This window comes from Anguilla rostrata, chromosome 9 (assembly GCF_018555375.3).
Source record: "Anguilla rostrata isolate EN2019 chromosome 9, ASM1855537v3, whole genome shotgun sequence".
In the NCBI taxonomy this organism is placed as follows: Eukaryota; Metazoa; Chordata; class Actinopteri; order Anguilliformes; family Anguillidae; genus Anguilla; species Anguilla rostrata.
The window spans coordinates 33181113-33207800 of record NC_057941.1 but is presented as its reverse complement, the minus strand read 5'-3'; the positions used below and the strand labels follow the sequence as shown (position 1 = coordinate 33207800).

The window sequence follows — 26688 nt, the reverse complement described above, 5'->3', positions numbered from 1 at the left end:
TGTTTAATGTTGATCAGCGTGAAAATTTACTCTTGCTTTGTTATGATTTTTTTGTAATGAACGTTGTTTATGAACGTTGTTTCCAACATTTCCTCTGAACAGTGGCAGCTGTGGCAAATAATTTATGCTTCAATACGACAGTTTCATCACATACAAGTAAGTTGCTTTTTATTAAAAAATTTTAACTGTTTCAAAAAAATAAAAATCCCTTTCCCTCTCGAGCTTCATCGGGGAGGGATCACCCTCCATGGGTCTGATCAACACGGATGTCATGTATTTTCGCGTGCACTAAAAGACTGCGGGTAATCGCTGAATAAGCCAAAGGCAAGGAAAGGAGTGCGCAGGATTCACCTGTACAAATTCATGGAGTTGTATTTCCAAATTACAACACAGGGGGAGCTCTTGTACCAATGACCTCTTGTTGCTGAACGTACAGATATGCGTTTAAACACAGAAAGTAACAACAACAACAACAACAACAACAATAATAATAATAATAATAATAATAACACCATTATTTCATAATTACTATCATTTATAATTATAACAATAACCTATTTTATAATTAATATTGATGTGCTTATTGAGCTCCCCTGAATAATAATAATAATAATAATAATAATAATAATAATAATGTTACTGTATATAAGTTTTCCTATTGCTAATGTGGTGGTCCTCAACGTGTACAATATATTGTGAGAACATGCGCGCAAGTGTGCGCAGCTGAGAGAGAGAGAGAGAGAGAGAGTGAGAGAGAGAGAGAGAGAGAGAGAGAGAGAGAGATATTTCCCTCGCAGTGCACTTTACTGTTAGTTGCAGGCTGTTGTCGCCGAAGTGGCGGATCGTTTTTCTAGGGAACTTAAACACACTGGATCCAAAAGTCCGTCTCTCTCGTGCACAGTTCGGAACTGCCATGGATGTTGCGTCTGTATTTGCATTTATAATTATTTTTCCATTCTGTCAACGTACGAGCAGCCTTTATATCGCCAGTAGTATAGGTATGTGGGACCTTTTTTTAACATTTTGTGCTTCATTTTAAGTCTGAATGTAGTTAATGTATGTTATTTCCCCGCTGCATTGCAAGCAGTTCTGCCTCTATTTTCCATGTCTCAGTTATGCACATCTTGTACATCTGTCTCATGAATCTATTGCCAAGATTCAGCTAGAGAAAATATTGCATATTTTGCATATATAATCACCAGGGCAACTTGTCTTCTCCTTATTATCCCATTAGCAAAATGATTGCAAATTCTAATACACGAACTATAGAGAAAAAAATCACTTTATGTTTATTGTTATTACTGTTTTGATATTTGACGTTGACTTTGTGCGCATTAAAAACACATATACTGATGAACTGACAAGAAATGCTTATGGTCGAAGAATGTTCATTAGTGAATCCTAATAAAACTGAAAAGATGATGTTATTCGATTAAAACATAAACTGAAATGAATCTTGAGCAAGCTTTATAATTACGAAAGGCAGTCCTAAGTGCAGTAATTTAAAATTAAAAGGAAAACATTTCGCTACCTTTAAATGTAACGTCAGGTTAATAATGTCAATTATTTTGCCTAGGATTTTGATTGGTATTTTTAATAAAGCTGATTGAATCCCCATGCAGACGGTAAAGTTGCTCATTGCAGCGCTGATGTAAAACGAGGAAACCGTATGTACGTACCAATTCAAAATGTTACTATAAGTGATGTGCCAGAACTATTTTCAAGATATAAATCGCTTTCGAAGAAAAACGATGCCAGCTTGCCTCATAATTCAAGCTTTAGCTTAAGGCGTTTAACGGAAAACTAGGTGATTCCGTTGTGTATTTAGCAGAGGATGGATTTTGTGCGTAAATTATCTTATAGTTGTTGGCTTATAACTCATCGGGGGGGGGGCGGATCGTCTACATGACAGCTTGAAGACACTCACCAGATGTACCTTACTCCTAATGTTTTTTTTTTGTTTGTTTGTTTTTTCTCCGTCCTCTGTTCCTTGTCCGGATTCAGGAGGTGAAATACACAGACACAGCAGGCGTTACAGACACTTTGCTTGTAATTTCCTCTTTAAAAAAGTTTTGCTCTGTTGTCAAAAGAAGCTATCGAGTTTCTTTAATTGTTAAGATGTTACTGTAACAGTACCGAGAAATAATTACATTTGTTATTGGGGCTTAGTAAACGGTGTCAAAATAATTAAGGGAATGTAATAGTTCACAGCAATTATAATATTAAACTATAAAAATTGACAACTAAATCATAGTTGCCAACATATTACTTAGACAATTTTGAGCATTTGTGCGGCTGTATACACGCGTGCGAGTGCCTGTGTAATTCATCGCAGTCTTTAACTCCGTCCTTGTTTGTGTGCAGACTCTTTACAGCATGTCCTAAGGGAATACGGAGTGGTAAAGCCAGTAAGCACAGATGTAGAGGGCAGGTTCCTATCGCACGCTGTATCAGCCGAGAGGCTGAGCGGGCAGGTGCACAGGCGATGGAGGAGAGAGACGGAGGCAGCCAATGAGAAGGACGGGGATCGCCGCACGAGACCCTGGGAGGTTCTGTTTTACAACGTCACCGTCTTCGGCCGGGAGTTCCACCTGCGCCTGCGGCCCAACTCGCGGCTGGTGGCACCCGGAGCCAGGGTGGAGTGGCAGGAGGGCGATGACGTGAAGCACACGGAACCCATAGTGGGAAACTGCCTCTACACTGGTGACGTCGCGGACGTGAAGGGCGCGTCAGTTGCTATCAGTAATTGCGATGGATTGGTGAGTTCCGTGTTCCAATGTTATGTGCAGGGTTGATGTTATATACAGTACATTACACTTAATCTGAATTTGTCTAAAGCGAGGACTTTATGAATTTGTGTTATTTGTGCAGCTCTTCAGTGCAATAACTGCCCTGCACATCTCTAGAATTTGATGGGAGCGTGTCCGCATGTGAGAGAGTGTGTTCATGTGTGAGTGACAGTTTAGAGATTGCCGGTTAGTAAAGATTACAGTGTCCGGTCAGTCTTGAGCTGCTAGAGCTGAAGCAGCAGGTGCCTTTTGGTCATCATAGATGATAGTCATTGTGAACAGTCCACAACATCTGTGCAAATTGCTAATAATCTCAGAGGCTCTCAATCATTGGACAGGACAGGGGTAGGTGGCCGTCTTAATGTTAGGGGAACTTTCCTCTGTTTTCTTTCACTTCAGTTGTCTAAAGTCACTTCAGTCATTTCTTTCCATTGATCTTTGATCTCAGCTCCCTGTTTGACGCAGTGCCACCTGCGATTAGTCTCTTTCCTTGGCAGCCTCGTCCCAGTTTTTTGACTTTGTGTGGCTGGTAAACTACACTGGAGGGAGAAAGGGCGGGGGGAGGGGGGCTGCTCGGGTAGGCAGCTGGATCTTACAGATTGAAATTGAAACTCAAAACTGAAATTGTGCTGTACTGGCAGGGCTTCACAACATAAAGTGTTGCCAAGGCAGGGTTACAGACATAGAGCAATCACTCTCTGTCTCCCCTCTCCCCCATCTCTTTCTCATTTTGTTGATCTGAGACGTCAACAGTGGTCAACAACGTTGGATTAAAGTAATTTTCTTAATAGGTCTATGAATTCTAGAATAAAAATTAGTCTGTAACATGGTCACGTCAAATCTTGTGTCTCAGTCTGCCTCCCACTCTCTGTATATATCTTTATAGATTTTGAATGACAGGCTGTGCATATTTGCTGCATTTTACATGTTTATACCATATATTGACATGCACTCACTTTTAACTGGCGGAATATTACTGGTATCAGGTGGGTGTGGCCATGAGAACCTGATTGGTTTTTGGCTGAGCCCCCCCTCTCACCTATGTGACTCTTTACCTGCTGTAATACAAAAAATTTGGGGAGGGGGATTATGGATGGGTCAAGGTTGGAGACAGAAAAACGAGAGCTTCCCCTTTAATCAGATGGAGAAGAGCTGGAGAAAAGTTAGAGTGTATTCCCACACTACACCCATTTATGTGTCTGTTTTTCATTTGGTTCATTTGTGAGCGATTAAAACCAACTGTAGTCAGATTGTTTGAGCAAGTGGCAGCTGATTCTTGGTTAATACATCACTATTAACCGTTAGTTTCTCCTTTGGGATTTACATCTAGGCCAACGGAATAAATAAAAGAGTAAAAAGTTGAAAGCAGCAGATTTTTGTTCTTTTTTTCCAGCAGCCAGCAACTTTTAAAGAGCATAGAGGGAACCACAAACATGAAATAGGACAGAAACATCTTTGTATCTTTCTCTCTTTCTCTCCCTCCTCTCATACAAGATAGCATACAATAGTGTTCACATAAATCTGTGGTGTGTGTGTTACTTAGAACATAAATATGCACATTTATGTCAGTGAATGACTGACATGATAGCTCAATAACTGTCAGAAATACTTTGTGTCTCTTATTCTGATTCAGTTTGTGCGTCTTGAGTTCACCCTGTTATTAACTTTCATGTTTTTGAATCTATGGGTTTATAAGCTTTGGGCAATTGAGTACTTAGTGCTTGTGATTGCCAGAGATAAACTTGGTAACTTAAGGGTAGCACTACTATGCATGTGAGAGAGAGAGAGAGAGTGAGAAAGAGAGTGAGAGTTAGAGAAAGCATATAATATAATATAATATAATATAATATAATATAATATAATATAATATAATATAATATAATATAATATAATATAATATAATTTCTCCAGTATATTGGTCAGGTCAGCATTCAGCAGGGAAGGGCAGGCTATGCTGTGGTAATCTATTTTCAATACAGCAGCAGACCTGTACTTCAGAGCAGCGCTGCATGCATGAAAATGAAGCAACTGCGGGATTGTGTCTGGATATATTCTTCATTGTGGAAGTGTGAATTGGTTTGTCTGTCTCTGTAGGAAAGGGGTGTTTTAACAGGTTTTTTAGTTTTAACAAGTATGTAGTTTTGAGGTTGAATCGTATTACAATTCTCAAATCAAATTCTCCTTACAGCTCTTTTTCTTTAATCTTCTTTATTTTTAGTAGTGTTTTTTATGATATATTAAAATATATTTTCAATAACTGGTTGAAAATATGAAAATAGTGGCACTATATATTTGCCTGTATATTTTTTAATTGTCTCAATCATTGTTATTTTTCTTATTTTCCTGTAGTGCATGGTTGTGGTCGTGCATCTGCTCAATACCACAAGTACAATACAAATATAACTTTTCATTACATATTTTGAATTTGTAGCTTTAGAATATGCTGCTGCAAAAACACGAAGCATGCACCCAGACATGGATTACTGGTTGCTATGATCCGCAGCCATGGCCATGACAACGGTTACCTCAGCGATCCTTGTGTTCTTCAGTCCATGCCCTCATGTTTTGAGGCCCAGGGATTCTGAGGACCCAATTCCTGTCTTATGAACCCCCCACTAACCCCCACCCCCCCACCCCCCACCCCCCGCCTTCTCCTTCTCTTCTGGATTCCTGGATTTTCTCTTTTTTCTTTCATGGCCTTCTCCACCCCATCTCTTTCGCCCCCCCTCTCCGCCTGCACTCTTTCAAACTGATAAATGTCGGGGACTGCCCATCGTCCTGTCTGGCTGATCGTCCATCCTCGTTATCCTCTCGTTAGAGGCAGGGATTGCTGAAGGGGGTGGGAGAGGGGGTGAGGGCGTGGCTTCTCCTGTCTCCTCAAGCTGTCCGCTGGTGAGCCCAGCTGCAGTTCTCGGGTTATGGTGTTTTGGGTTTCAGAGAGACCAGACGTGGTTCTGAGGTTAGGGGTGCTTTGGATCATAGATCCAGCTGTGGTTGCCTGTTAAGCGAGCAGCATGGCGTGATTAGTCACGCCTTTTATTTCATCAACCAGCAGAGGGCCGGTCCACACAGAACAGCCCTCTTTCGTTTCATCCTCCCATCCGCCCAGTCATCCCTCATTCACACATGTGCATACCCATCCGCCAACACACATCCATTCACTCCAAAACACACACGCATTCACACACACCCATACGCAAACCACCAACAATAAGGCACACACAGTACTGGGAACTGTTCTTTATATTGTTCTTTGCCACAGACCAAGCATGTTTATTTCATTGACCTCTCATTCTCACTGTAACAGCAAACAGTAGGAGCTGAGAAAACAATCATTTTGATGGATTACCCACTCCGATATAACTGCACAGTTTGAAATTCCAAAGTCTCCAATAACAGTAATTCCATTACCAGGCAGTATGGCTTCCAAAGCACTGGGAGATTCTTAGCACTGGGAGACTTAAAAAAAGAACAGTCTCATTCCATTACAATCAGTGGAATCCTCTGCTGAATACTGCGCCACGCCAACCTCCACCAACCCCCCCCCCACCCTCCCAACCGCCCACGTAACCCAAAAACATTTCCCCTTCTGCATGGCCAGTCACCCTGTTGTGACTCCTGTCCAGCCGGTTAATAACCCATCAGTTGGCCTCACGGACCAAACTCTGGCCCTGCCTAAAAAAATGTTTTGTGCACCTCTTTGCTGTGGTATCGTAAATACAATGTGACATCTACATCCATCGTAATGGACTGTGGTGGGCACAACTTTGGCAGGCATGCAGAGATGTGTTGAGCTCGGATCTGGGAGGATGTGGGGATGGAAACTGGTTTTGTCTGCCTGTTGATATCTTCCTAGTGTCCCTCTTTTTACCCATGTTTACCCTCATTTCACTGTGTCTTTAGTTATTATGGACTGACTTTGAGTGTGCATATATATCTATATCAATATATACATATATACTATATATATATATATATGTGTGCATGTGTGTGTCTGTATGTGTGTGTACCTTTCTGTATGTGTGCGTTGCGCAAAACGCGCATGTGCGTGGCATGTGATGTGCAGTGTCGTATGTGTCTGTGTCTGTACTGTAGTGTGTGTTGCTGTTTCTGTAGTGTGTACTTTCGTATGGTGCCATGCATGCATGTGTGTTGTGTCTGTGTTGTTGTACTGTGTTTTGTTGTGTGTGTGTAGTTGTGTCGTGTGTGCATGCATGTGTCTGTATGTGTTTGTATCTTTCTACGTGTGTGTATGCACGTGTGCGTAGTTCGTGACTTAAAGTGTTTGTGAAATGGTTATTAGTGAGGTACACTGGAGGGTATGTTTCTTCTCCCCAGTTTTTGGTTTTTCTTGCCCCCTCAGACGAGCCAGTCAGACGAGCTTAACTCGGCTTGAGCCGACATGAAGACCTGCCAGTCTGTGGTCGTGCTGGTGATGCATCACGGCAATTTGGGCAGAGTCTGAGTGTGATTGACAGCTCCGCCCGTTTTGATGGGCGTCTGCCCAAGGCCTCATCTCGTTTACGTGGAAACGGCGCTCTCGGCTTCGCGCCCGGGGCGGTGCCGAGCGCGCACGCCGCTCCGCTTCAACGCGAGGTTGAGGCGAAGGCCGACCTCATGCATGTCAATGAAGCCGACAAGCACCCCCACCCCCCCACCCCCCCGGTCCCATTAAAGCACCGCTCTGGTGAAAATGTATGCAGTCGGAAGCCTAATATGTGCAGGTGCCTCCATAAATGTTTTAGGGGCTGGGTGATTGAAATCGCTGCTTCCTCATTTTATTTATTTGCTTTGGAGGGCGACTTACACAGCATACGTTTTTACACTCTGCGTTTGCAGAGCCGGGCATTTTTGTTTTAGCAGTTCGGTTTGAATTCCTTGCTCAATGTACTGCCGCAGCAGTGCCCCAAATGGCATTTGAACAATCAGAAAAAATCAGTGAATGAACAATTAGTTGGTAGAAATTATTTCAAAAATGTTAATATTTTTAAAAAAGGCTTATTCCTTGGACTTATAGGACAAACCTACACTGAGCAGGCTTCACTTACCTGGATGAATAATAAATGTTGGTATGTCTGGCTGGACTCATATGTTGGGTCACATGGTGGCCGAGGCTTTGATGGCTTTACTGATTCTCTTTCCATGCATGTGAAGCATTCCATTTATTTCATGCATTTCCTCGACTAGCCTTGGTAGCATTTTCCTCCTGCGCACTTTCAGAAAGGATGTATTAATATCCATCCATCCGTCCGTCTGTCCATCCATCCATTATCTACACCCGTCCATCCGTCTGTCCATCCATCCATTATCTATACCCGCTTATCATTGGAAGCTATGAATTGTGGAACTCTTCATTGCTCCTTACCATTAAAAAATATTGATAGGGACAGATACATTTAAACATAGATTGTTGTCAAACAATATCCAATGCAATGTATCACAGCATTTATAGCATATGCTAATTTCCGATGCTTGTAAAATAACGACGTGTATGGTATTACAATTAAATACAACCATTAGAACAGTGTTAATTTGGACTGTGATGTGTCCACTTGTTGATGCGTAACTGAAAGTGATGAAGTCATGCGAGTCTCCTGAGTACTGTGGCCATCATGGTTTGTTTCAGAGGCCAGTTTTTATAACCCTAGGAAGGTGGTCTTAGTGTGCAGTCTCCCTGATTAACAGTCTCTGCTGTAAGAACTTGGGGGTGGGGGGGGTTGTTTAAGGGGGGTCTTTTGGATCCTGTGGAAATCTGACCCAGAGACTGCCTGGGGGCCAGAGGCCCTCCCTGACCCCAAACTGCATACAGCTTTGTGTGGGATAGCATGCTGCAGAAGCACCATGTATTTGCTTAGCTTTTTTTAAAATTGTGTTTTATTTTTGTAGACTTTGTATTTAGAATTTGCCATTTTTATTAATGCTTCCCTGGTGCAGGCTACATCTCTTTACCCTGGATGAGTTATAGAGCGTGCTGTTTTATATGGTGCCCATTTTTTTGGATGTGGTACTGAAACTGAGCAGGTCAGGCTCTGAAACTGATGTCAGACCCAGACTGTAAACGCTGTTTAAAACTCTAACCCTCTAAGACCCTAACAGGGCTTAAATGAGCCTTTAATGAGGGAATAAGTCATAACCTGTGAGAGTTGACTGAACACTGAGCAGGATGTGGTCTGTGTTTCTGTTTCCCATCATTATCGGTGTTGTGGTTGTGGGAGACTGCACACGGGGCTGAATCTGCATGCGCAGGCTGTGCAGCTGCATGCGAGCACAGCTGCACGGACTGCGTCTGCAGCTGCGTTCGCCATCATGCGAAAACGCACGGGTGGCGGTGGTCCCACGGGGCGGTTTTGGGAGAAAGGGGAGAGCCGGCCGTTCCAGGAGCTCCCGGAGCCGACGACGGTACCTTTGATGATGTCATTAACATTCCGCTTGTCCCACCGCACAAGAGGTACTGCAGGTCGAACAGAAAACAACAGAGAAAAAAAGCCCGTCCTAAACACAGCACTGGACAGTAGAAAGTGAAGGATTTATTACTTATTGATTCTGTGAAGGAGGGTGAGAGTGGAGGGAAAGTGTACCTGGAGGGGAGAAAAGCGAGCAAACAAGGACAGTCCTCCGCCACTTCCAAAAACAGCCCCTTGGGCCGTGCCTGTCACCCTCCTTGAGTGGCGCTCAAGTGGCCCGACAGTGGTGGGGCCCACTCACAGAGGAGAGTCTATGACTTAAAATTGTTTTTTTAAAATATTGAAACAAGCTTTAGAATTCTCTCATTAGCCTCCATTTTGAGGGCTCAACAACAGTTGGAAAAAATTAAATTTTGTTTCATTACCGTACAGCATCGTACAACCATATTTTTTCAAAGTATTCAATTTTATTTAACAGACAGATAAAATAAAGTAAATGGAAGAGTGTGTCCCTTGATACATGACTTTTGGACACTATTAAATGTGACTATAGAGTTTTGTTCTGTGTACGTTCCAAAGTTCCACACAATAAAATCTCAGTCTATCAGCTGGATGATTCATCCAGCTTGGTCAATAACCAAGAATACACATATTTGTCTGATTCTGATTAAGCTGGTCATGCACTCCACCCTTCTCTGATCCAATTGAAGCCCTACTCTCTACCACTATAAACCAGATGGAAATCCCAGAGGTATGATCGCCCTTTTCTATTCTATTTTCCGCCCCGTTAGTAATGTTGAGTCCCTTTGAGAGGGTAGACTAGCACACACGATCTTCCGGAGGGCTTGCTGGAGGACTGGTGTATCACTCCACTTCGCAGTCAACCAGGTGAGCTCAGAAAAGTAATTATTTTTCCAGCCTCCCAACAGGCTACATGTTCCCAAATCAGCCAGAGGGGGCGCTGTGTGATCCCGCTGGCGAGTGCCCCTTTTCGTACGGAATGACAGGCTCTCCAGCGCTGCTCGTTTGTTTACCCCTCGTTACTTAATCTCTCAAACCCTCTGCACGGGTGAACGGCTGGTGGGGAGGGGCTCACTCTGCGAACCTGTTTCTGGAACTTTCCTGGAAGACAGAGGGCCACAACCTGAGGGCATCCCATAGCGAGACACACATTCCAGCGGAGTGGGGATTTATAAGTGTGATTTATGACTGTAATTTATGTCCACGTTTGGTCCTCGGTCGTGCTGCACTGTAACGTGCATCGGTGCTTTTAAAAACATGTTCCAGCATTGCTTAGATTGAGCCACAGGGAGAGGGAACGCAGAAATGTGTGTGTGTGTGTGTTTATGCTTACTGTGCATACAGGCATGCATATCTACTGAACATAGCCTAGCCAGTTGGGGCACTAATTGCTGAGTGACCAAGCGGTGAAATGTATCCCTGATAAGGTGCCCAATTCATCTTCCACATCTTCTTATGGCTGTCCCAAAACACACATATTAATTCTCTCTCTCTTCAGTTTTAACACATCTTACTGCAGTCCCAAAGCTTCACTGATTTTGCCATTGTATGCCTCAAAGAGAGGAGAGCTGTCTCTCTCTCTTTCTCTCTCTCCCTCTCTCTCTTTTTCACTCTCTATTTACCTCTCTCTCTCATGCTCCCTTGATACAGAAATGAGGCCCAGCAGTGTAGGTATGTTACTGCGTGTTACTGTTTGGAAGTGACAGGTTGACACCCCTCCTCAAGATGTAAAACGAAGAGAGCAAGCCCTGTCGGAGAAAGGGAGGAAAAGAGCAGGGGATGTCTTAAGAGGGAAAGACAAGGTTACTGGTGCACGGAACAAATGCACACAAGTGCACAAGGCTTTTCCTTCAATCTTTTTATCTGTTGTTTCCTAAAAGACCTACTGTTTTATCCAGTCTCCTTCGCTTCTTCCTTTTTTGTTTCAGAAAAAAGAAAGAACAATTCACTCTAGCACCCCCTTGCACATTTGTACCAATCAAATGTTAATGAAGACCCTCTAATGGGGTTTGGTTAGATAAATAAATAAAAATCTTGTGTGCAGCACGTCAACTTGTGGGAGGGATCATTTACATCATTTACATCTTTAATGACTCCACCCACAGCTTGAGTGGCAAGTATAGCATTATGCTGATGCCATCTGGTCTGTGGTACTGGATGCCAAAAGCAAAATCAAATGGAATACAGAATTAATTCCTAACCCAAGAGCATTAATAATCATCAAACAACTAGTAGCATTGCGTTTTTAAAAAGTGAAATCCATTATTATTTTTTTTAAAGTATTTATTTTAACTTGCAGCCTTCACAAGGAAATTGAATGTGCTGTTGCTTTAAAGTGTCTATGCTGTGTATGTGAGACTCAATATAGGAAACAAAAAAAAGAAAAATCCTTGAAGGGCAATGAGGGTCATTCATCTTCAAGGGGGGGAAGAAGAGGATAGAGGACAAAAAAGAGGAGTTTTGGATCTGAGCCAAGGACTGTTCTGTCCGTTTGGTCGTGGGGAAATGTCAACCCGCTGTCCCGTAAGGATGGGCCTGCTGGGACCTTCCAGATGGTTCCGCGAGCAGGAGCCCCAGACAGAAGTCCGGTTGGGCGGAGGTTGCCAGGTTGCGTCCCGGTCAGGCAGAGAGCGTTGGGGGTTCTAGAGCTGCATTTCGAGGTGTGGTGGATTGCTTTTAAGAGGCACAGTAGCATTTTTTTTTTTTTTTTTTTCATTTTTAGGGTATTTTGTCCCATAGTTGTTAATGTTTTTTTCACTGTTGGGACATTGTATTTATTCAGGTTTTATTCACAGTAGCATGTAAAAATGAAGTGCCTATGTGCCTTCACTAGGATAAATAAGAGCATAAACAACGTTAAAAAAAGACACTCCTGGTCAGTAGCAGAGTAGCAAGAAGTCTTTGAACCAGCTGTCCTGGTACCCTACATGCCAGCCAGATCCCTCCGTTCTGCTACCTCAGGACGCCTAGCACCTCCCCCTCTTCGCACCTGCACTTCCAGAACACGTCTCCTGTCTGTTCTGGCCCCACGATGGTGGAATGACCTCCCTGTGGAGGTCAGAACAGCTGAGACTGTGAACAATTTCAAACGACGACTGAAGACCCACCTCTTCAGGCTGCACCTCTCTCCATCCCTCCCTTCCCCCCTGTAAATGACTAAACTTAGGGTTGCAACTAGGCAGCTGTTTCATAGGTTACTTGGTTGATGCGCCTGTCTTAACGACTACTTGTATTTTTATTTATTTTTATTTTTCCATAGATTGCGTTGTTGCCGTTCTCGTTGTTAGTGTTAATCAGTTTAACCTTCAGGGTCCAAGTTGAACTATGCGGTTGTTCCCTGTACTTGGACCGATACTTCTCTCTAGGGGTTTCGTCATACTTGTTCCTGGTTATGGTTATACACTTTGTTGTACGTCGCTCTGGATAAGAGCGTCTGCCAAATGCCTGTAATGTAATGTAATGTAATGTCCTGCTAGCATTGTCAATAATCACAAAAATCGTATTCAGTCAACCTGACAATGCATCTACTGTTAAATTACGAGCTAAGACTGCGCTACAAAAATAATGCTGTTAAACAGAGTTTGGGTACAGGGAGCCTAGATGCATTGGGTCTGTGTGAGGAAACAGTAGCTACAGTATATTTCAGTCCAGATCACCTGCTGCTGTGCCTGGTGTTGTTGCAGGGTTCTGGTGGTACTTGTATTTATGTTAATGTTGTTGTCTTTGGTGGTAGTGGCAATATTTTTGTGGTTTACATTTACCCTCATATGTTACACATACTGTACGCTATAAATATACGTGTTATGTTTCTGTTTGCATTTATTGGACACTTCAGAATAATATTCAAAAGAAAAATATTAAAGCAAAGAGCAGGTAGAATGCCAGTCTCAGATGTTATCCATGGCACAGCAAATAGCCCTAGTCATTACATAAAGCTACAACATAACGGTGGTGCCATGGTGGGTGCAAGGGAGAGCAGTGGGTGGCACGGTGCTGCAGTGAATAGCACTGTTGCCACATAGCAAGAAGGCCCCAGGGTCAATGCCCATGTTCTCCCCTAGACCCACAGTCCAAAGACATGCAGGTTAGGCCAACTGGAGAGTCTGAATTGCCTGTAGGTGTGAGTGAATAGTGTGTTTGCTCTGCAATAGATATTTCCTGGGTGGACTTGTCCAGGGTATATTCCTGCCTCTTGTCCAATGCATCTTGGGATAAGCCTAAGCGGGTTAGATAATGGATGGAATGATGGATGTTTCTGAGCATACAGTACTGTACATTATAATGTCAAAGGTTATAAAAGTAGGGGCATTCTACCCAGAATAAATGTTCAAATGTTTATGGTTTTTTGAGCCGAGGCACCATTTCAGCAGGTGAGATTTTGGACTGTGGCTTGTGGTTTGGTGTTGGTGTTGGTGCTGTTGTTGGTGATGGCATTGTTGTTGTTGGTACTATTATTACAGGTAACAGTGTTGCTAGGGTTGTGGTCGTGTTAGCCTTGTGGACTGTATGTCTGTCCGTATTAAGTAAATGGATTTTTGCTTTGTATTTGCTTTGTAAGGTATAATCCTGACACTATATTTGTTGTACTGCAAGGTATTTTTTTAATAAAGGAAACATCCACCTCCAGCCGCTCATCATCATAGAAACAGGAGATCAGGGTCAGACAAAAACAAACAAAAAACAATAAAAAAGCAATAAAAAAGAAATGGGTCTCAGAATGGACGTTACTTTGAAGTGGACTAAAAAGACTGACAAATGTTTTTTCCTTGCTTATCAAAACTACGACTCAGCAAAAGCCCAATCTCAGCTGTAGTGGATTTCTGAGTTCTAATGAGCATAACTCATCTTAATGAAGATTTAATGGGCAGATAGACATGAAAGTCACTGAACACAGCCAACAGAAACACTAATGGCTAGAATGAAAAAAAGTTGTGTCCATGTAAATGAAATGCCACTTTATTTTACATGCATCTTACTGCAGTCCCAAAGCTTCACAAAATTTACCAATGTATGCCTCAGAGAGGAGAGCTGTCAATTCTCTCCAATTCTCTCCCTCTCTCTCTCTCTCTCTCTCTCTCTCTCTCTATCTATCTATCTGTCTATCTACGTATCTATCTATCTCTGACACAATTAAATATCAATATTGAATTGATTTTAAGCCCATGGGCAACTAAAGTTGCCGAAGTCTCTACCACTCTTTTTCCATCAGTGAATATTTTTTGGTTGACTATAGATGCTTATGTAGGAAATCTCTGGGAAAAATCTGGGCTTTAATGGGTTAAGAGCAGTTTCTTTACATTATCATTGCAATTAAGCTCTAGTAATGTATATATGTGTGTGCATGTGTGTTTGTGTGCGCGTGTGCATGTGTACATGCATTCATGTGTGCGTACGTGTGTGTGTGCTTATGTGCGTGTGTGTGAGTGTGTGTGCAGGCTGTTCACGTCCTGCCTTCTTTGAAAGATGCTTCACTGTGGTGGCTGTCCAGCGGTTAAATATTTATATGCATCTGTCAGCCCTGTTCTGTCGTTCTGGGAGTGTTTGACTTCTACCCTTCGGGATGAAGGGTAGAATTCCGACGCTTGAGCATAGAGAGAATAGTCTGCATGCAAAATACTTTAGGCAGAGGATTACGTAACGTTCCTTTAACATGTATTTTCTTTTTGCATTATTTTTTTAAACCCAATCAGCAGCTCTAACAATTAAGCCAAATGTGCTTATTGAACAATGGCGTTGTTTGTGTCATCACCAATGGGGGTGGGGGGTGGGGGGGGGGGGGGGGAGAGGCCACTTGCAGACCTTCAGGTAAACCAATGTTAGCCTGGTTTTCACCAGCCTCTTAGCCACAGCAACCAAACTAGACTGACTAAAACTGTGGACCATCTTTCTTTGAATTTGTCTGTACATTGTGTAAATAATGAAGCGAATGATAGCATTACCCCTTTTTGGATTGAACTGATCACTTTTCTGTTTTTTAAATGAAGAACATGCCCCCATCATATTTTTGTTCTTATTTACTTACTTGGTTACTAGCCAACCAATAAATGATATTTGTCTGCTAAATAGCCAACGTGATAGCAATATGTCACGCTTCTTGGAGTGATGATTTATGTAAATGATGTTTGGTCTGGCATTCATAAATTAATGCAAGCCTTATATCTACACTAAATCAGCTGTTGCAATGTTCCATCTTATCTGTACAAGCGGCATCTTGGGTTAATGCATTTGACAGATAGTAGAGAAATTATAGCTTCAATATCCTATTAATTTCCTAATATTGCAGTTAGCAAAACGTAAGAAGGCAGATTTAGTGAATGAGGTCAGAGAAATCATGACAGACAGGCTCGTTTTTATCAAAGCAAAACAATCAGTTGACCAAAATGGTCAGGCTCTGTTTCTTTAAAAAAGAAATCTGAAAATCTATTAGCATGAATGGATCAGCAACATTTGCATGTTGACTGTTCTTGGCACTTACAACCTTTTAAAATGGGAACCCTGTATCTGTACTGAAATGTGTCAGGTAAATACACATTCGATGCTTAAAAACCTCACAGACAAGCAGCCAAATATCCAGTTCAGCAGAATATATTGGAAAGGTATGTTTTGACCTAGTGTCATTAACCCTGGTGGGTTCTCTGCTTTTGGATGCCATTAGTTTGATTAAACCATTACCTCCCTCAGGGGTCAAAAGAAAAACAATTTTTTTAGGAAGAGTAGTTATTCATTTTATTTGCAATTTAAAGTAATTTTCCTCTTCTTTAACATGGACTCTTGTGGGTACTTTTGTAATTATGCAATACGGCATCAAGCATGTAATATATGTGGTCTTTCACAAAGCACCGTTTCTTGAGTGCAGCATTTATTAATAATAAGTGTCTGCAAAGTCCAGGCATCCGTACAGGCGTGGCATTTATCCAAAGACAGCAATTATCTGATGCAATATTGTGCCTTAATCCTGTGTGGCTCAGAGGGAAGGACAGGGCATTTACCGCTGGCCCATAGAGCCAGACCAGGATGACAGGCTGGATGTAGCTGCATTTCCCAGACAGGCTGGCAAGGAAGCAGCATTCAGGCCGAAGAGCTGTGTAAAACAGACCCAAAATGGAGCCACATTCAAAATGTAACAGGCCATTCACGGGCATTCGGCCATATTTCCTGTCTGCGTTTTTGTAAAAAAAACACTTTCTGTTTTCAGTTATTCAGTTTTTTTTTATTTTTGTGGGAGTGAGATGCGTCGGTGGACTATAGAGAAGGCGGCTTAAGAGAAGGTTATTGCAGATGACAGGCAATTAAAAACCCCTCCCCTGTGAGCGCGGTTGGCTCAGAAATATTGAGGAAAGAAACACTCTCCTGTGTGGAGAGCATCACAGATGCCACTGAAATGAACAGAGACTGGATATCATAGGTGGAGTGCCCCAGCTTTAATAACCAGGCTGTGGGGGTGATGAATAGCTCCACTGTGCCCTCCTCATTTTTCATTTTGCTTTATGAACTGGAATTGCTCTCCTCCTCTCCTTTCTCCCTGCTCTTGGTACTGATTCCGGGCCCTGTGTCCTCTTGGTGGAATGAATGAATGAATGAATGAATTAATAAATTAATGAATGAATGAAGAATGACCGAGTGAATGAATGAATGGATGAATGACAGAGTAAATGAATGGATGAATGGCCGAGTGAATTAATGAATTCATGCCCGAGTGAATGAATGAGTGAATGAATGAACGAATGAAACTCAATGTCAAAACTCATGTCAAAACCTCACAATGCATAAATCTTGGGCAGGTCCACTTCCTCCCCCCGGAGAAGCGGATTTACTGTATGTTTAGCTTCGGATTGAGGTTTGGGTTTCACTCTGTGGCTGGGGTTTGAGGTTCCCAGTCATATTTCTTTTTCAGTGTTTATTGCCTCAAACCTCCGCTTTTGATTCAAGAGAGCGGAAACCAGCATGTGCTCTCCTTCGTAGCACATAATGTTCGCCACAGCTTCTAAAACACTGCAGTTTGCTTCCGAAGCACTGGAGGTCGCAGTGCAGACTGCACTGGTTTTGTACAGACCTGAGTTGTAGGAAGCCATTTAATGGGCAACTGGTGGACTGGTGATCAGGCAATTGACTAGTGGAGATCTCTATTGTGCAATGAGATACTGTCATCCTGACTGACTGTAATCCTCCAATCCCTGGGCAATGCTGCAACCAATCGCATGCTGTCCTGTGGAACTGCCAGTCACAGTTGTCACTTTCATGGTCTGAATTTGATACCGAACCATCGGGACAAATAGTGCTCATCCATGTATGGCAATGTGGTGCCTCAGCTGGATAAGCTACCCAGCCGCCACGTTTGAAAGACGTTGGGAGCTATTTAAAATACCTCGCAAACCAAAGCTTTCCTGTGACAATGCCTTTTCTCATGGCCATGATTTGTTGCTCTTCCATGCCTTAATCACATGGATTTTGGTGCAAGTTTATGGGGTCGGTCCCATGAAAAGTTGGGCGATTTCAGACCCTGGTGTGGTACAAAATGCACCCATCAGTAGCCTCACTCAGCGAGGAGAAGGTTTTGGGGTAGAATCAGGATAAATGATTGCTTATAATGGAATGCAGTTGTATTTTCTTTTTTTTGGACCTTGTGAAAGTCACCCATTCGCACTGAAAACGTGGAAAAGTCCTCTGTAAACGAGCCAATGAAAGGCAGAGATATTTTGGCAGAAATTGTGAAAACAGGTTAAGCAGCTTTTGTTTGGGTTGAAGAGGAAGCGTTTTACTGGAAGCATATCTGGTCCCTCGTGACGCATTCTCTGTTGCTGCTGGAGTTCAACAGATGGAAAAAGCAAACATGAAAAAGTCCCTTTTTTCCAGGAAAACTTCTTGCAGGACTGCATACATAATAATGTTAACTTACTTCCCCTCTATTCTTCTGTCCTTCCTGTCATTGCCTTAGAAAAAATTAAATGAATCAGTTCATCATGCACAAGGTTCTCTGGTGTTGAGTTCTCCACTGCGTTACCTGATTGACTGGTCTCCTCTATCAAAGGATTAAGGAGAGAGAAGCTTGAGTCCTTCCTGTTACAGTCATGGCCATGCAAAGTCAGTCTATTTTAGGTGATTCAAATTCAAACTCCCAAAGCTTAGAGAAGGAAAAAAAGCATTTTTACTCTCTGCAGATGACAAAACAAACGCGTGTTACTCGGTCAGGTGTAGTCTCTCCGATGGAGAGCTCACACACTTTGGCCTGGTTTTCAGCACCAAGAAGAACTGAAGGTAACACAGAGTCCCTCAAACACAAGGCCTCTTTTTGCAGAGGCTAATTTTTGGAGCTCTTATCTCAGAAATATGTTTCCTGTGTTTCGTTCCAGAAGAAATGATAGACTGCAGTTGTCGGGAAACTCGTCCAGAAAGAGAGACTCTGCTCTGGTCTTGGCACATGCAGCACCCCTGACCTTAGATCGCTGGATTTGGAAAGGCTCTCAGAAGGGGTCTAATGGAAGGACAACCTGTTGTACCCCTCCGGTCCAAACAGTTAAAACACACCTCACAGTTATCCTTCTATGTGTTTTTTCTGTCTGTATTCCTTGTGTTAAACTAATTGAGTGTCCTTATTCACTTTGGTTTAAGAGTGACTCTGCATATGAATGTGTGCAACATTTATGCCCATCCACAGACATGTTTGTAGGCCGCTTCATATGAAGCACCTCATGCCATTTATGTGGGATATGATATCGATTTATACATGGGGTTTCCAAACATATTCTTCTCAAAATCCCCTAAAATGATCACCTTGTAACCAAGAACCCTCACTGTAAAAAAGGTTGATAATATCAGGTCTGAACTGCATACATTGAGAAGAATTCACATAAAATATTGTACTTGATGTGGTTTCTGAAAAATGTCATCCTCAGGTCAAATGTGTCTTTAATTAGACTAACTGGTCTTGATCAAAATTGTCTGTGACTTCCCTGGCTCACTATTACATTTTTTGAAGAAATCTATATTAATACAAATTTGTTTATAATGACCCATAAAAAGTTGGACAGCAATAAACCATTGGTTGGTTATATTTTATGAATCATGATCTTGGATGGGGGGGGGACAGTGATGCCAGCTAATTCATCATTGACCAATCACATAATTCTGGATTATGTTACAGATTGCAGGAAAACAGCCTCTCAAACGGTAGCCTTCCTTTCCAGTTGATCACTTGTACCTTAGGGTCAATACTAGGTTCTGCTTGGCCATGCACAACCCGGATGAAAGGATATCCCAGAAAGTATATGGGAAGCGAGGCAAATTTGACAAATAAAAAGCCCGTTAACACATTTCACACGACATTTCATTTTCGTAGTGAGTTCAGCTGTGGGTGTGTGACAGTGCGTCTGATCACAGTCAGCCTGCCCCGTCTCGCTCAAAAACCGAGGGAAGCCAAGGGGGACGTGCGCTGCTGAGGTGGTTTTCAAAAAATGCTGCATTTTCCCTTTCCCAATGAATTTCATATCTCCACCGACACCGCTGTAATGTCAAAACATTTCAGCCTGCGTACAAAGTCTGTAGACCTTATTTGGAGTATTTGCTCGCACCCGCTAATCAAATACTTCACTTCGTGTCTGATCCCTCTTTTTGAAAAGCTACATTTTAGATTTTTAAAAAGCCAGGATGAATCTTCAGAAATTCAAATGTTTTAAAAGTTACCTTTCCTTTTCACTTCTCTTTGGTCTGTGACTCGCTCTTGTGACAGATTGGTGAATATGTGGGCTTCACTGAGAAAGTGTGATGTGAACAGGAGGCCTTAATTGAAATAAAACAATAATCAGACCATTGGATCTCACTGGAATATATGCCTTGTTTTGATTTTTATGTTTGGCTTTTTGTATCACTAAAAATAGGAGCAAACATCTTACAGTGTCTTTATGCGATTATAACCCTCGAAACAAACAAAAAATATGCTTATTAAATGGTGAACTGTCAAAGAAATTGCAGTTTGTGAAATGGAGTTATTGTTTAAACACCTTTAACTGGGGTTCTTTAAAAAAAACAAGAAAAAAAAAACAATATTAGCCTTGCAAACATTCTACAGCATGAGACGTGATGTTTGAAGATAATCTCTTCATTCCTTGGTAAATCTCGGAATTCCCATGTTATTAAAGAAATTAATTATTATTCACACAACACCTTGAGCATTAAATGGAAATAAATGCAATGATTAAAAAAAAACAAAAAAACAATTTTAACTGGAAGTGCATGTCTCTAAATACCTATTTGTTGGGTCCGTCTACAATCAATCACATCATGAAAAGAAAATAATGGATATTTCTTGCACACAGTAAAACACACATTTTAATTCACCTCTCACCACATCAACATGTGCATTTATTAATTAACAGTGCTGGAAGCTGTTTAAGATAAACAAAGTTGTCAGGAGCAGTTTGACAATGCAGAATCTCCCCAGGTCAGTCAGAGTCCTTGGTTTTCACTTATGGACTCTTCTCTTCAGCTCTCCCAACAGGTTTTCAATGGGGTTTTGCTGAAGGGACTGGGATGGCCATTAGAAAAGCTTGAATCTGTGATCAGTTAACATTTTTTTGTGGACTTGGAGGAATGCTTTGGATCACTGTCCAGTTGGAAGATCCAGCCATGGCCCGGCTTTGAACCTTCTGGCAGAGGCAGCCAGATCCTGGTCTAAAATCTCCCCGTGCTTGACGAGAGTCCATGGCACGTATCCTAAAAAATTCCCCTGTGGCTTTGGAACCAGAGCAGCCTCACAGTTCCAATAACGTTCATCAAACTCCAGGCACTTATGTTTGTGGTTTAATGGCAGCAGGAGTTTTTTCCTGCCAAGCCTTCTAAATTGCTTGCTGGCATGGATGTGGCATCTAATAGTTGTTTTGGAGACTTTGTGACCCCAAAATGCAGCCAACTTCTGCAGTTCTTGAACTGGGGTCCTCTGAGATTTTTTTGGCTGTCAAACCATCCTCCTCACTTTTTTTTATTTGAGAAATTTTACCTCAATTAATGGTTAGATTTCTCTCATAATTTGTGTATAAAATCCATCTGTTTCAACAGTGACATTTTTTTCTTACCCTTTTTAGCTCATCTTTACCAAGGGTACCAACAATTCCAGAGGGCACTATCTACACACACACACACACACATACACACACACACACTCACTCATTTACTCACACACACACACATAAACACACACTCACTTTCATTCACACATATGCACTCACACACACACATACACATGCATGCACGCACACACACACACTCACCTACACACACAGGAAGTAAGACAGTTGTGCTGAATTATCAGTATACTTACTTATAATTTGTATATTTTACATAGCCTCTCACTCGTTAAAAGCAGAACAATTTTCTCTAGAAATCTCGGTGCCCCCCCCGCAGCATCACTCTCGTACATTAGCAGTTAATGAAATCACATCCTGCCTGTGAGACGCTGGTAGAGCTTCTCCCTTATGCAAGCTGCCTGCTTTGATCAACCATCAAACTCACCTGCAGTATGGAAAACAGCACTGAAGTATTCCAGGGAGGCGTATGGCTTTCTGCTCTGTATAGAAGTGGATTCTGTCTAATTTAAACAATCATGTCATATTTATATGGATTCTATTAAGTGTTTATAAAAACAAATGTTGAGCTAATGGGGTTGTACACATTGTAGCTGCATCCCCAGAAAGCAAAAGAAAGAAACTGAAAAATGTTTGTCACTGCTTGCTTCCTATGCTCAATAAATGAGCAATTCTGTATCTGTGCTGCTCACCAGAGAATTATGCTTTTCGAGGAATATAAGGTGTACAACAATGGAAAGAAAATTTGTTGAATAGGCACATAAATTGTTGAATATATAGATATTTCTTGTGGAATTGTGTGCTAAATATGTGACTGCTGATAGCTGTTATCCCTTCTTCTGCACAGATGCAAGCATATGCGCACACACACACACACACACAGACACAGGCACACATGCACACACACACTCACTCACACACACATGCACAGACACAGGCACACATGCACACACACACTCACTCACACACACATTCACCAATTCACTCAGACACACACACACTCACACACACCTGACCGGACAGACCCCTGGTTTTCAAATGTTTATAGAAGTGATAAACACACCCATCACACATCACCTCCTCCTGTCCCCAACACTCCACACCTTTAAAGGGTATAAGCCTGTGGGGGTGGTGCTGTGGGTGTGGGGGGAAGGGGGGTTCTATTACTCCAAAAGATGAATCTTGAGTGTATATGAGATGACTGTAGACCTTTACTGGGCTGCTTTACTTGGAATATTCTTACACAAACAAATAGACACATAACAGCAGCAGCTTTAATGGCTTTGAGGATGCAGGAGTGCCCTTGTTTATGATGATGTTTATGGCCCACTGCACTCTTGACAAGGTGAACAGTGAGCAGGGAGACACAAAGAGTGAAGAGACGGCAGAATTTAGGGCCGAGGGGCTTGGAGGGGGGTGTTGTTTTGGATTTATTTTTTCTGGGACTGAAGGGAATGTGTTCATTGTGACTTCATGAACTGTTCTGCCACCACAACACCAGGGTCAGATATGTGTGGCCTCGTTCATTAAAAGCATCTGAATAATATAATGTAGGGCTTCACTGTACAGTCACTAGACCATTATATTATCTGGGCTGCAAGTTTTTCAATTAATAGCAGTGATCACATTATGGTCTCAGTGGTGTTTTGGTATGATGCTAGTAGTTAGGAATGCAGGTTTATAATAATATAGTTGTTAGTTAAAATCTAGCAATGAGACAAAGGTAAACTTCATTTTGCATAATGATGAAGATTCCAACTTGTTAAAACGTAATGCCTTCCAGTTACTTAAGTGCCATATGTCAAGTATTATTCATATAGTTTCCATTCTCTGTCCTGTATGGAATATGATTTATTTATTGTTCCAATAAGAGAGGAATTTTACCTTTGCTCAGCCTGCAGATGCAATAACGTGCATTGCTTGGTTTGACTCAGGCTGAAGAACCATGGGATTAATGCTGGCACTATTTATCTTCATCTGTCTCCCTCCTCATTCTCTTTATTATCCCCCCCCCCCCTTTCTCTCTCTCTCAGGCTGGGATGATCAGGACAGAGCAGGAGGAATACTTCATCGAGCCCCTGGAGCGGGGGGGTCAGATAACGGGGGAGGAGGAAGGGCAGGGCGGCCGGCCCCACATAGTGTACCGCTCCTCAGCCGTCAAGAGGCCTCCTGCCAATCACCCTGTCGACTTTCCCTCCCCAGGTCAGAGTTCCTCCCATACTCCTTTGCCTCTATCATTGTGACGCCAGTCTATGAGGTACAGGGCACAGCAACAGAACTACTATAACTGTTACTGTGCCTGTTGCTACTTTTTGTACTGCTAATAGCATTTCTGGCGCTGTAACAGTTCTCTCCAAATCCACAGTTTTGGGTTCGGCTCCAGCTCCGGCTCCATCTGTGGATCAGTGAGATCTGTGTTCAACTCAGGGACCTCGCAGCTCTCACAGCAGTGAGGGTCAGAAGCTGGTTGCATGCCCCCAATGCGTTGCTTTGGTCTGGGTCAACTTTACAAAATCACAAAAAGATCACAAGTGCACAGCTCTTGTCCACCTACTGAAATGGCTTCCCCTGGGTACTGCTGAAACTTGTGGAAAGTGCACCCCTGTTTCTCTGCCTTTGGGCAGTATAATAGTAAAGGACCTGTGTTGTGTAGGACCCGGTAGAAGAAGTAGGCACTGTGCTAGGCAGTGTTCATGGGCTGCAGTGGATCTGTGTTACGCGAGCTTTCCGGGCACAACAGCGGGTTAACCTGAGCCATCTGTGTGCTGCTGGTTCGGCGTTCATCGAGGGACTGTGAAGAAAGAGTGTTTGAGTTTGCTGCCATGTGTATATGACACATCAGGAGGGTTTATGGGTGGTGCCGAGGTGTGGGGCATGGGGGGGGGGGGGGGTGGCATTTTCAGGGTCAGTTGTCCGTGTAAAGGACACTGCTAAAATTAGCACCTCAAGAAATCCTGTTGGCAAAATGTCAAATGTTAAATGGTGGCTAAGTGCATTATCTTTAGAAAAACTTGCTTCCTTCATAAATCATATTCAAGGAACATTTCCTTCCGTACCTTTCTGTTTAATCTTCACTGATTTTCACTCAATCCTCGTTGTCTCTTGTGAGGTGTCATTAAATAGTCTTTAAGGAGAGAAGTTATTGGAAGAGATATACAGCTATACCGTATTAAAAACCACCTGGTGTCACAAACGGACCGTCGTTGTCGCTGCTTGTTTAACACTAAAAAAAGAACAGGCCGAGGGAGAGGGGAGATGTGGCAGCTCGACAGCTCTGGAAAAGGACACTACGGCGACTGGAGGACACCGTTGCGAGTCTTTCCGTGGGCGTCGGAGCCCGAGTGTGCTGATCTCGCTATTCTGAGCGCGCGCGGTGTCTTCTCCTGCACATCTCATCATTACTTAAGACCGGGAAAAAAAGGAGAGGAACGCAACCTGTTGGGAGTTTCCATGGAAACGAACGATGTCGGATTCTCCTGAAGGAGTCCGATATCTAGCGGAGACTGTCGGGTTCTCTGCGCCGTTACTTTGCCTGATGGTCCAGCATTTCTGTATCCCTTTTCGGCACGTTACTCTGCGTGTGTCTGCGCGTTTGCACGTGTGTGCATGTGTGTGCCTGCATGCGTGTGTGTGTGTGTCCTCTTGTCTTCATGTGTGTGCCTAGGTGTGTAAGAAAATAGACATAAAAACACCTAAACATATGCATACACAACACACACAAGCACACGCCGAACTCCTTGCACACACATACACATGCCCACACAGAAGCAGCCGGGCTCCTTGCCTTCTTTTGAAGTTGTGTATTAGCTAATGAGAACGGCTGGATCAATGATGTGGCTTAAAAAGCTTGGGCCACCTCATTACGCAAGGAGCAATGCACTCTCTGTGACCTGTCCTTGCGCCAGTCAATAGTGACTTCACTTAAGCACCGCTATTTTAAACTACATTTATTCCCCTGTGAGTTATAAATCGCCTCTACAATGGGGGATTGTTGATTTGCTCTCTTTTTTTTTTTGTTTGTTTCTGACTAATTTAAAATTGGCACTTCAAATTGGGCCACACCTGTGCCAGGAGTATTGTAGTTGAAGTGTGCACACTCCTCCATAAACTCACCTGTAAGCTACTGGCTATTTCACACCCTACAGGCCACACAGTGCCCCCTGCTGATTGGAGGAGAAACTGGCATTCCGTGAGTGCCATCCTACCCTTCATGGGGTAATAACTCATCAGTGCAAACTACCATTCATAATCAGGGTGACCTTTGATTAGTCCCGACTTTATTTTTCCAATCATCCCCAAAGTTGTCACATAAATCCAATGCAAATGAAATAACAAGCCCAGATAACCTGAGTGGTTCATTCTCATCATCAGCCACTCTTCTGTTCTCATGTTATTAAGTTATAATGCATGTGCACACTTATACAGTACATTGGGAGTTACAAGAAGTTATTTAGAGGAAAGGAGAATGGTTAAGGATGGAATAAAATGCCCCCCCCCCCCAAGTATATGTGAATACATTTGGCAGAAAGCCAAGAATTTTAGATTGCACTCACAGATTGTGCACTTACGCTGGTCATACCCTTGAGCAAGGTGCTTAACTTGACTTTCACATTTTCAAATGCACGATGTGGAGAACAGGCCATTCATCCCATTCAGGCTCTTCAAGGTTTCTAGCCCTCTTCATCTGTATGCTATGCAAGTTTCTCTGCGTATGGGCGTCTTACCTAATGCTCAGATTCAACACAGTAAGAAAGGATGCTTAGAGTGGCCTATCTCTTAATTCTTATATCCAAGAATAGCAGTAACTCAAGGGTTTTATTTGGTTGTTATCTGTTCATCCTTCTAAGCGTGTCTCAATTCATCCAAGGTATTTATGCAAGAAGTTCTAGAAGACATTTTTAACAGTAAAACTGACAATACAAATACATTCCCCTTTACAGTAATTATGTACAGTATTTGTTTCACTCTGTTCAGACATTGTAATGTCTTAATAATTTGAATTTTTTATAGCAGGTGATCAATATCCTGAAACTCTAATAGTAATACAGTGGTAACACAATGATAAATAAGTAAGTGAGGAATAAGTTAAAAAGTAAATAAGAAAGTTTTTTGTTCTCTGTTGACAATATCAACATTCACCTTAGAATAATTTTGCGAACCAGGGAAATACATGTCTGTTTCATGTCTTTGATGCTTAAATGATTGCTAATATGCTAATAATTTTATGGATAATTTTCTGCTATGTCGTTTGTAGTTGAAAGATTCCACATCTATGCTCATGCTTTTCATCACTTGCTTCTTGTACTGTAGCTCTAGAATGAACAAGACCAAGGAAATGTTTTTGACTTGGATTGTGATCTGGCTGTGAGCTATACTATAGCCACTGCATACACAAAT

At 42.4% G+C, this 26688-nt stretch overlaps 1 protein-coding gene across 2 annotated transcripts in view; it reads left to right on the top strand.

Moving 5' to 3' along the window:
• Positions 1-807: 807 nt before the first annotated feature.
• Positions 808-26688, top strand: part of LOC135263622 (A disintegrin and metalloproteinase with thrombospondin motifs 2-like) — a 67838-nt gene continuing 41957 nt past the window's right edge. For both annotated transcript variants that reach the window (XM_064351882.1, XM_064351885.1), the window contains exons 1-3: positions 808-998; positions 2365-2759; positions 23325-23493. In XM_064351882.1, coding sequence (XP_064207952.1) covers positions 914-998; positions 2365-2759; positions 23325-23493 — 649 coding nt within the window. In that variant the 5' untranslated portion in view covers positions 808-913. The remainder of the gene's footprint in view (positions 999-2364; positions 2760-23324; positions 23494-26688) is intronic.